The sequence below is a fragment of the Sphaerodactylus townsendi genome, linkage group LG15 (genome assembly GCF_021028975.2).
Source record: "Sphaerodactylus townsendi isolate TG3544 linkage group LG15, MPM_Stown_v2.3, whole genome shotgun sequence".
Taxonomy (NCBI): Eukaryota; Metazoa; Chordata; class Lepidosauria; order Squamata; family Sphaerodactylidae; genus Sphaerodactylus; species Sphaerodactylus townsendi.
The window spans coordinates 3,661,365-3,672,725 of NC_059439.1; the positions used below are offsets into that span (position 1 = coordinate 3,661,365).

Genomic DNA, 11,361 nt, shown 5'->3' on the forward strand with positions numbered 1-11,361 from the left:
ATGGCCCTTTTGGTCTCTTCCAGCTCTTATGATTCTATGATTCTACAGTCTAGAGAACCTTCACAGCAACCAGCCTACAGATCTCCCTGTGGAATTCCTATGACTGATATGTGTGATTTGGCATGGATTGCATTGCCATGTGTCTTCTAGAACTAAGTTTCTTCACTGAATATCGGTATTGTACTTCACCCCATTCCCTCCCCCAGTTTTTTTCTCACTTTCTTCCCAATTTAGCGCTTATGTCCCGCCCGCCCCCCCCTTTTGTTAACTGGTTCCCAGTGGAATATTACAGTTAGTCATGTAATATACTGTTGATCTGCTAACTTCTCTTTTAATATTTTGTTTTGTGTGTTCTTTTCCTTCTCTCTGTTCCATGATACTGGCTGGACCTGCTGATAGGTTCTGGAGCTTCAGATGAGACTGGGTGTATTCACTCAGACTCTAATCATGCTACTAAGCTATTTCTCTTTGCTGCTGTATTTATCTCCTGTTTCCTGACATTGTTTTCTCCTCCCTCCCTCTTCTTTCTTCTCCTCTTCCAAATATAGAAGTAGTAGTTGGAGTTTGACACTCTGCTAAATTGGGCTGGTGGCAGTGGTGGGATCCAAAATTTTAATAACAGGTTCCGATGGTGGTGGGATTCAAACAGTGGCGCCGCCGCCGCCGCTGCACACATGCACCTCCAGTCCCTATTGGGCAGGGAGGTCGCTTTAGTAACCCCTTCTCGGCACTCAGAAAAAATTAGTAACCACTTCTAGAGAAGTGGTGAGAACTGGTTGGATCCCACCTCTGGCTGGTGGGTTATTTTTCTGCTTATTGGCATTGATAGAGGCATTTGCTGCAGAGCACCTATTTCTGAATTATGCCTAAGCTTACACTCATATCACGGCAAGGGTCTGGGAAGTTCCAGCAGGTTCAAATTCTATATAACCTTAAAAGACATCACGCTCTCTGAGATACTCATTCCTCGGGGGAAGGGGGCATGGCACAATGAAGAAGGCAGGGAGAATGGCAGAGCCTAAACTGGATTATCGGATTTGTCCACATTTAGCCCTTTCTTTGCTGCTGCTTCTCCCATGATCTTGCTGGACAGAGGGGAGGTTTATTTACAAGTGACTATCATGGAAAAAAGCAGACCAAAGATTTATCACTGGTCTGCTGTTGATGAGAAAGAGAGGAGAGAGATGACAAACTACCTGGGAGGGAGAGGAGGAGCTCATTTTGGCTGATTCTTTTGAAGCAAACAGAGTTCTCAGCTAGAGTTTGCAGGAGATGCAGGACTGAGCAGAGGCCTCAAGGAATCCTCTAGAAATGTAACCTTTTAAGCTAAAGAGCCTGCCTTAGGCTAACATCCACTAGGGTCATGGTGGCGAACCTTTGGCACTCCAGATGTTATGGACTACAATTCCCATCAGCCCCATCCAATTGGCCATGCTGGCAGGGGCTGATGGGAATTGTAGTCCATAACATCTGGAGTGCCAAAGGTTCGCCACCACTGCACTAGGGAATGTGCAGTGCGGGAAACAAAAGAATTGTGCTTTGTCCTCTCTGTTTGGATCCCTTACTTGAGCGTATGTGTGTGGGAATTTTCTTTTTAATAAAGGCTTTATAACTTCTAATGCTGGTAGTTCTCTGTACCTCATTAGACCTCCACGGTTGCAGGCACACCATTTTAAAAGAAGCACCAGGAAGAGGAGGGGCAGTTAGTTGGCGAGTGGCTACTCCCCCAGTGGCACCCAAGGTGGGAAGATGTCCCCTTGGTAATTAGACACTGAGTAGTGGGAGACAGGGGCCATAGAACATCAGCAACACAGGGAAGGGCAGGTGGGAACCCTGGTCCTTTCAGCACACAATTCCTATGAAGGCCAGGTGGTGGCACCAGTTGAACCAAGAGAAGGAGAGAAAAGCTTCTCTGGTTGCTGGGAGAGCCAGGTGGGTGGCAAGTGCCAGGGGGACACCTTAGATAACCACTGGTGCCTACATGCCTCAGAGGACAAGGTGGCACAGAGTCTGCAGGCCAGAGAGGAGCTGCTCCACCACAAAAGGGAATATCAAAGACCTCCTACATATCAATGTTACACATGAGGTCACCTGGCCCATTATGTGGGACACTCTTAAAGCATACCTGAGGGGCACTACCATTGCCAATACCTCTTTTATACAAAAAGTCAATGGGCTGAAAATCTGAATAAGCTAGAAACTAAACTACAGCCTGCTGTTCCTATTGGTATTTCTCTCTGGTAAGAGAACCTTTTCATGACAGCAGAGCGCACAGAGGCAAAACACAGTGGAGCTCACCCAGGCATTTGTATTTGTAAAGAACAAAAGATACTCAGAGCCAGATCGTGGTTTCAAACTGATATGAGAAGTGTTTATTAAAGAACTCCATTCTAGATAGGAAAGTTCTCTATTCTAATCAAACTAGCTGGGAGGAAAGAGATGCTATCTGCACATATAATACAAGTGTGTGGAAAAGTGTGCATGCAAGAATGGTGGTATGTAGAGGGGAAGCAGGAAGGAAAGAAGTTCCCTGAGAGTAGCAATCCACACATCGAAAGGATAGTGAGAGCAGTAGAGAAAAGGTGGCCCAGTGTCTTGACCTCTCTAGCTATTTGACTCCCTAATCAGTCCCCCTGTGCATTCAACTCCAGGAGGCTGCTATGGGAGAAACTTTGTTCCCTGGGAACTTAGCCACATCTGCTCTTCTTCATAAGAAAACTACATGTGGCTACTGTGAGTCAGTTAAGATCTCATCAAATAGCCATTTATCATCCAGCTTCTTAACTACTAAAGGGATTAAGAAAGGTTGTGTCCTCCCATCCCAACTTTTCAACCTATTTCTGAATGATATGAAGCCATTTTTGTTCTCTGTAAATAGCCAACCTCCTAAATTAGGATCTTTAGTGCCTCCTTTACTACAGTATGTGGACGGCACTGCCCTTCTCTCTTCCACAAGAGTTGGGATTCAAATATACCTAAAAGCATTATACCAATATTGGCAATGGAACCAGTTATTGATTAATTACTCAGAATCCAATCTTTTAGTATTTTCAAAAAGCTGGTAAAAAAAAGCTTTAAGTATCTAGGAATTATGTTCCACTACAATCTTAATTGGTGGACCAACTGTAATAGGATAATAAATCTAGCTAAATGCTTAGCTCAAATTAAATAGGTCTGTTTTCTTGGTGGTAGTCAATATGTATCTGCTGCTGTTAAAGTATTTAATGCAAAAATGATATCGCAACTTCTGTACAGAATCTTTTTATGGATCATGGCTTTTACTAATAGCACTGAGGGTGTCCAGGAGCCCTTTTTTCTTTTCTTTGTTCCAAATAATTTTTTTTATCAAAAAAAATTACAGAAAAAGAAAAGAAAGTTAGGATATTTTGAAAATTAAGCATCCTTTTTTGTGAGATATTAGGACCCCAAAAATGTGTTCCTTGTCTATCTATATATGCTGAATTAGGACAACATCTTTTGGAGACTAAAGGATGGATTGTGAGATTTATATATTATACATTAGCCTTTATTGGCATAATAATCATGACCTTTAAATATTGGCAGAAAATCCATTTTAGAACTGATCCAGAAAGTCTGCTAACTCACTTAAGGAGAGACTCTCATAGTTCTACATCGTCCTCTGCAAACAAATCTCAAACTACACTGCAGCAGTTAGAGGCAAACAAGGACAAACTGATGTCCTTCCAAACTCATTTCATGATCAATTCAGGAAATTTTATTGAACAGACTGTACACTATCTGCAGAAGCTGTTTTCAAAGTTTCTGAACTAATTTTGAACATGAACCATCAGGGATGTCTAAATAAGCAAATATTTGTACGGAACGCGGCTAGAAGTCATAGCCTGTATAATTTGTAAGTTGACTAGATCTACAATATAGACATTAAAGGGGCTGTGTCTTAGTAATGCCCCAGTATATCTTCAGGTAAGTCTCACATACAGACAAGGGTGCATTCATAAGAACTAATCAGCACTTTTAAATTGCTTTGCTAATCTTTACAGGGATAGCTATTGACTAAATACCGAATACTGAAAACCCAACCCAGTTTCCAGATATATTTGGACTTCAAAAATCTTCAAAGGCTCGTGAGTGTGTGGTATTTTCAATGCCAAGTCAGTGAATCATATATAAATTTATTCTTACAACAATCATGTGATGTCAGACAACAATCATGTTGCATCTGTAGGGAGAACCTGTTCAGAAGCTACTGCCAGGGGGAAACAGAAAGCACGGGTGGATCACTATCTGACCACCATCCAGGAGGACTTCTGGCCACACTTGTGATGCTTTTTGCCTTACTGAGAGAGTAGCCCAAGAGTTCCAGGGCAAGACCTTGTAACAGATGAGTAAGCATTGGATTGCAGAGACTTTGCCACCTCCAGAGAGTTCAGTATAACAGATACTACACCTTGGCGTACATCAACTCAATACTTGAGTCATAAACAAATGATTGATTTATAATTGTGACAGTCCCAATCTTCACTTTTGCTAATGGTAAATCCAGGGATATTTAAATCCAACAGGTGAAGTAACAAGAGGCTTATTAGGAGGCTCTCTGAATAGAACCTGCTGACACAAGAGAACAGCTTTAGGTCTTTAAGACGAGCCTGCAATTGAAATATCAAAGGCTATTAACATAATCTAATTGGCTTGATAAAGAATACGAAATAAAACCATACCTGGGGGGTTTTATTGCCTCTAAAAAGCCTCCTAATAAGCCACTTGTTACTTCACCTGTTGGATTTAAGTATCCCTGGATTTATCGTTAGAAGAAGTGAAGACTGGGACTGTCACGATTATAAATCAATCATTTGTTTATGACTCAAGTATTGAGTTGATGGACGCCAAAGTGCAGCATTGGTTATAGTGTTTTTTATACACCTACCCTGGTTAAAACGGTGGACCTCCAGAGAGTTGGCAGCTCCGCCCAGCCCACTTGCTCTCAGGATTCTGCGCCTGCTGCTGATGCTGCTGCAAAATGTGTTTGGGGATCAGCCTCCACTCCCACAGACTTACTGAGAGGGAGATCCAGGGAAGAGATGCTGCCACCCCTTACTGCAGCGGCACTGCCCACACTCCTGGCTGGGCAATTCAGCCGGCTCCTGCCCATCCAGGCACGTGCCCTGAGAGGCAGACGGGCCTTGGCGGATGGGCCTGTGGCATGACTTCTTCAAGTCCCAGAGGCCAGCGAGGCAAAACAGGTCAGCCTTCTAGCAAGATCACCAGCAAACGGGCTCAATACAAAGAAGAAATGGTAAGCTCTCAGTGTGTTATGGCTTAACTCTGCCACACACACACACACACACACACACACACACACCCAAATGATCTTGGCAGTTCTCAAAGGCAAAAGAGCACAGCGCTTCAACAAGACTGAGGACTCCTGCCTGGTGCAAACTGTTTTTCTCCTAGCAGCTGCTTGGAGAATTTTCTTTTCTTGGGCTTTTAGGTCAGCATAGCCAAGGGAAACACTACTAACAGATTTTTTAATTCATCCTCTTCCATTCCTTTTGAACTGCCCACGTTCCTTTCAAATAAGACTAGTCTAAATTAGCACCTGTTGTTTTCAACAAATGGAAACCAGAACTATTTTCCCATGACGGGAAGCATCTGATCTTTGGCGGTCTGTTAGGGGTCAGCGTTGATCATGTTTATCTTGTGCACAAATTGTGCAGTTACACCAATTTGCATTTGGACTCGAATCAGGGACCGCACTGATGGCTCAGTCAGCATCACATCAAGATACTATGCAGATATTTCAAAAACAGGATACAGGAGGAGCGGGAGTAAGAAGTGTCCGTTTCTGTACAGTCCGGGGAAGTGCCCCACCCCTTTTTGTGACACCTCTGCAAGCCCCAACCGAATGCAGCTGTTGTCTGCTGGCAAGAAGTGGATTTTCAGTGTGCCCAACAAATGAGTTGTCCCCCACAATGAATGAATGGTGCACCTGTCCTGCACACACACACACACACACACACACACACACACACACACGGTACCGGCGGCAGAGCCAAGGGGAGGCGGCCACCTGGTCCGGCCTTGCCTTCCCTTTGTTCCTCTCAATTGCACACAATTGCACACTCTTATTCCTGCTCCTCGCAATGGGAGGAGAGGAGGCAGCACAGATGCAGCAGCAGCAGGAGAGCTTTGGGAGAGGACGACCCCGCGCCTCGCCGCACCCGCGTCCAAGGGTCCCAGGCAGCTACAACCGGGTGGAGCGGTGGTGTGTGTGTGTGTGCGTGTGTTTCTGGTTCCAGAAGGACTGGAGCCCAGGGGGAGTTTCTGCTCGGTTCGGGCTTGCGGGGACCGGTCAGGCGGCGGCGGCAGCCCCCCCCCCCCCCCCACACACACCACACACCGCCGTCGGCCCTTGGCAGGCCTCTGCCCTTGGCAGGCTGGCTGGAGGAGGGCGCGCTCGTGCCCGCCGCACCCCAAGACCCGTGCCCGCCCTGCCCTCACCCACCCACCCACCCACCCACCGACCCCCGCCGCGTACTCACACCACCAGCCGGGAGATGACCCAGGAGACCATGGCGCCGCTGCTGCCGCCCGCCCCCGCCGATGAGCCGTCAGCGCCCGGCTTCTCGGGCCATCGTGCATGCGGGCGGGCGGGCGGGCGGGGTGGCGGCGGCTGGGCCCTGCTGCGGCTGCGGCTGCCCGGCTTGTCTGCCCCCCCCCCCCTCCAGGCGCTGCAGAGGGGCGGCGGCGGCGGCGCGCTCCGTCTTCCCTGGCAACGGCGCCGCAAACAGCCCGGGTCGGGCAGGTGGGGGCGGGGAGGCGCAGCGGGCTGGGCTGGGCTGGGGAGCGCCGCCACGGCCCCTCCCTTCCCCTCTCGGCGGCAGGCAGGCAGCCCCCCCCCCCCCTCCCGCGGCACTGAGCCCCCAGGAACAGATCCCCCCTCCCCCGCAGCACCCGCTGACAGCCACGGGCCAGACCAGGTAGGACACGCTTCTTGCATCGGGTGGCCCCGCCAGGCCACCCCCGCGTCTTCAGCTGCTAGCCCCAGAGCGGCAGGGGCACATGGGGGCGACAGAGGGGACAGGACCGGCGGCGGCGCCCTGCGGATCTGTCACGTAGCACGAAGCGGCGAGTCAGTTACAAAGACAACACAACCACAACCCATGAAACAGTGTTTCGAATGTGGGACCTCTAAAACAAACCAATGCTCCATTGCCATGATGCGTGTGCGCCTTACTCCTTAGAGCATAGGTGTCAAACTCGTGGCCCTCCAGATGATATGGACTACAGTTCCCATCACCCCCTGTCAGCATCATGCTGGCAAGGGATGATGGGAACTGTAGTCCATAACATCTGGAGGGCCGCGAGTTTGAGACCTGTGCCTTAGAGAGATGGTGGGGAAATATTAACTCCCCACTTCTTCTGCCCATAATATTAACAAGGATTTGCAAATGCACTACTACACTTACTTAAGCATGTTCTAAGTTGCCAACCAGGGATGAGAAAGAGTTGAGGCTAAAACACGAGTAGAGGGAGGCAGGAGAGAAATGAGGTAGATTCATAGAATTATAGAGTTGGGAGGGGCGGTCCAAGCAAGGCAGCTAGTCAAAACTCCTGCCCCACGCAGGATTTGCCTAAAGCAGGTGTTCATGGACTACGATTCCCATCAGCCCCTGCCAGCAATGGGATGCTTCAAATGAACAGGTAATGCCACACACCATATGAGCTTTCAAAGCCTACAAGCTCTTCCAGAATTACTGCTTGCTGTGATACCTTCTTCAGGCTTACAGTGACTGTAATTAAACCATAAGCTTTCTATAATAGAAAAGAGTATGACCTGTATCGTTTACAAATCAAATACAAAATACATAAAATAAAAACATTTAATACTGTTTAATATTGAACCAGTTGGACAGCGATGCCCCTGTGTGTTCCTGGGCTCACCATCATCCTCAGGTGCAGTTTACAGCGCCAAAGGCTATATTTTTAACCAATAAGCTTGCTGTAACAAGAAAGAAGAGGAATTTGAATGTATGCCCCTTTTTCTCCTGTACAGAGACTCAAGGCGGTTTACAAAGTACTTGCCTTCCTCTCCCCACAACAGACACCTTGTGAGGTAGGTGGGGCTGAGAGAGTTTAGAGAGAACTGTGCAGAGGTGCAGCTGGCCAGGAGTGCACCTGGGGTGCACTCCGTGTTTTCTGCCCCTGCGGCCTCTCCCCCACACACCCCTTACCTTTTCCAGTCAGCAGAAAAGAGCTTTCTGCAGGTTGAAAATGGGCCAAGCTGGTGGGGTGGGGCCAGGCCTGGTGAGGCTAGGGCAGTGGTGGCGAACCTTTGGCACTCTAGCTGTTACGGACAACAATCCCCATCAGCCCCTGCCAGCATGGCCAATTGGCCATGCTAGTGTAACCCCCATGCTCAGAATGGGTTGACCCAGTAAGGGGTGGAGACTCAGAGCAGCATGAGGCAGCTGACCTCATGTAGTTTGGAGGAGACAAGGCTACCAGACTCGGACCTTGATTTCTATAAACCCTTAACACCTTGTTAAGGTAAACTACAATACTGTTGGGAACTACTGGGAAGGTAGTTGTTTATTTTTGCTATGTTGTAAAGGAGTTTATTGTTTCAGGGTTTCTTTTTGTGGTTGTAATGGGTGAGAGTTCTCCTGGAAACCTTCATCATGTTGAAACCTTCATCATCAATCCCTTGGAGTCTTCAGGAGCCAACCCACTTGCAAAGAAGAAATGGACTTGGCAGTATCAGTAGACTGTAAATATAAGGACTTGAAATTGCAACCTGAACAGGACCTTGAAATGTGATGTTAAATGTTGATGTTATATGTTATGTGTTAAGAAAGTAAACCATTCTGTTTTTAAAAATTGTTGTTGCAAACTCATTCCAGGTTCTGCCCCACAGAACCCACAAGCTGAGGTTACACTAGCAGGGGCTGATGAGAATTGTAGTCCATAACAGCTGGAGTGCCAAAGGTTCGCCACCACAGGGCTAGGGGGTCAATTTTTGGGGAAGGGGGGGCGCCGCGCACCCAGTGCAACGGTCACCCCTGCCCCCTTGTAGCTTTGCCACTTGAACTGTGACTAACCCAAGGTCACCCAGCAGGAATGTAGGAGTGTGGAAGTAAATCCTGCTCATCAGATAAGACACCACCACTCATATGGAGGAGTGGGGATTCAAACTCGGTTCTCCAGATCAGAGTCCACCTGCTCTTAACCACTACACCATGCTGGCTCTTGAAACATATAGCCTATGTAATATACACATTATAGATATAAATTACAATCCAAAAAGTTCTACGCAATCCAATTATTGTGTCATAATTCTGGTATGCTTTACTAGCAGTCAAGCCCATTGCAGTGGGTTCTAGTAAAGGGGGGGCCGGGGGCAAGCAACATTGTCCCCCGCAATGGGCTTTATTGATGCTTTAGCTGCCCCTCCCCCCAGCCTGCTTCCTATCTGGAGCAATTTCTTCCGGGTGAGCATCCCTCCCCCCCACCCAGTATGGTGTGTCTCCCTCTTCCTGTTGCTGGTTCCTGCTGCGGCAGTGGGTCAACCAGGGGTGCAATGCCCATTGGGCAAGGTGGGCAGCTGCCCAGGAATTAGACAACCCACTTTGTGGGGGGCATCAAAATGCAGGGTTCGTTTTTGGGTATTTTTAGTGGTTTTCCATTTTTGGCCTGCAGGGGGTGCATTTTTGGACATATCAGCACCAAAATTTCAGGGTATCATCTGGAGACTGTCATGATGGCACCCCCCAAGTTTGGTGCAGTTTGGTTAAGGAAATCCAAAGTTATGGACCCTCAAAAGGGTAGCCCCCATCTCCTTAGCAAATAATGGGGGATGGGGACCCCCTTTGACCCCAAACCAAACTGCACCAAACTGGGGGGGTCCCATCAGGACAGTTTCCAGATGATACCCTGAAAGTTTGGTGCCGATACATCCAAAAATGCGCCCCCTGCAGGAACATCCCAGAAATTTGCTCAAGAATCTTTGTTCTGCATTGAGTTTTCTGCATTGCTGTCAATGGGGGCTGCAGGCTGGGGGGGCATATTTCTGAAGGCACAGTCTCAAAACTTTCATGGTCTCATCAGGAGACTGCCCTAATGATACCCCTCAGGTTTGGTGCAGTTTGGTTCAGGGGGGCCAAAGTTATGGACCCCCAAAACTGTAGCCCTCATCTCCTATTAGCTCCCATTGGAAACAATGGGGGATGGGGCACCCCCTTTGGGAGTCCATAATTTTGGACCCCTTGAACCAAACCTCACCAAACTTGGGGGGTAGCATAAGGACAGTCTCCTGATGATACACTGATATTTTGGTGCTGATATCTAAAAATGCACCCCCTGCAGGCACCAATGTCCTGGTGCAAAAATAAATTTGGTCGTGGTGGAGTGGCCTCCCATGGGGGGGCATCCAACTCAGGTTTTGCCCAGGGCTGCAGTTTGCCTCATTACGCCCCTGGGGTCAACTGCCAGGGGCACCCCAAAGCCATGGTGAGTGTGGGTCTTTGGGGGTTGGGAGAGGGCAGGCAGTGGAGACTTGGGGCAGCTGCAGGCATAGCGAGTGGTGAGTGTGTGTTTGGGGCAGCTGCAGGCGTGGCAGGGCAGCCCAGCCAGCTGATCAGCTGGCTGATGGTGTGGGTCTTTAGGGGCTGGGAGAGGGCAGCTGAGGGAGGCTTTGTCTTTGGAGGAGGGGACATGGTGGGCAGCGGACTGTGGAATGTGAGACCATGACTCCTGTGCTACTCCTTAGGCAACTATATCTAAGGATATTATACTATTATTGCATTTTATGAAATGTTGGAAGCAACTCTGATCCCAAAAGGAGAACAATCAAGCTTAATACTGCATCTGTGAGACAGTGGTGCCAGCGGGTCACTCCTGTGTTCTCTACGGTCCTCAGATGCAGAGCCATTTCCATCCGGTCAGCACCAGCAATCACAACTTCCAAGATACCCTTGAAACGGCTGTTGGCTTGCTTGGTTCTGTGCTCAACTCGATCAGAACCAACATCTTAGGTTCTGATCAAATCAGTTCCATTGATTCCAGGCCCTTTACTTCAGCCCTTTTGGTTCTGAAGCAAAAAAAACTCTGCTGAGGAAGGGACCGGACCCCTATGAAGAAACATGGTTCTAAATACGGGGCGGGGGGGGAAGGAAGCCTAAGAACAAGTTGTCCTCTACATCTATCTCACCACCAGAACCAGAGAAGGTGGTTGCCCTGGTAAAGACCCCTTTGGTTCATTTGGAGTCCCCGACACCGTCCTTCTCTATTTCTGGAAGTTGAACCTGTCCTGGGCAACCAGCTAGACCACAGGTGTCAAACTTGCGGTCCTCCAGATGTTATGGACTACAGTTCCCATCATCC

General features: G+C 48.4%; 1 protein-coding gene across 5 annotated transcripts in view; it reads right to left on the reverse strand.

Annotated features, from left to right (window-relative positions):
• The window catches only part of REEP1 (receptor accessory protein 1), a 54,620-nt gene extending 47,825 nt beyond the window's left edge, over window positions 1-6,795 (reverse strand). For all 5 annotated transcript variants that reach the window (XR_007246246.1, XM_048517355.1, XM_048517354.1 and 2 more), the window contains exon 1: window positions 6,522-6,795. Coding sequence is in view for 4 of the 5 variants with exons in the window: in XM_048517355.1 (XP_048373312.1) it covers window positions 6,522-6,553 (32 nt within the window). In the remaining variant the exon portion in view is untranslated. The remainder of the gene's footprint in view (window positions 1-6,521) is intronic.
• Window positions 6,796-11,361: the final 4,566 nt, after the last annotated feature.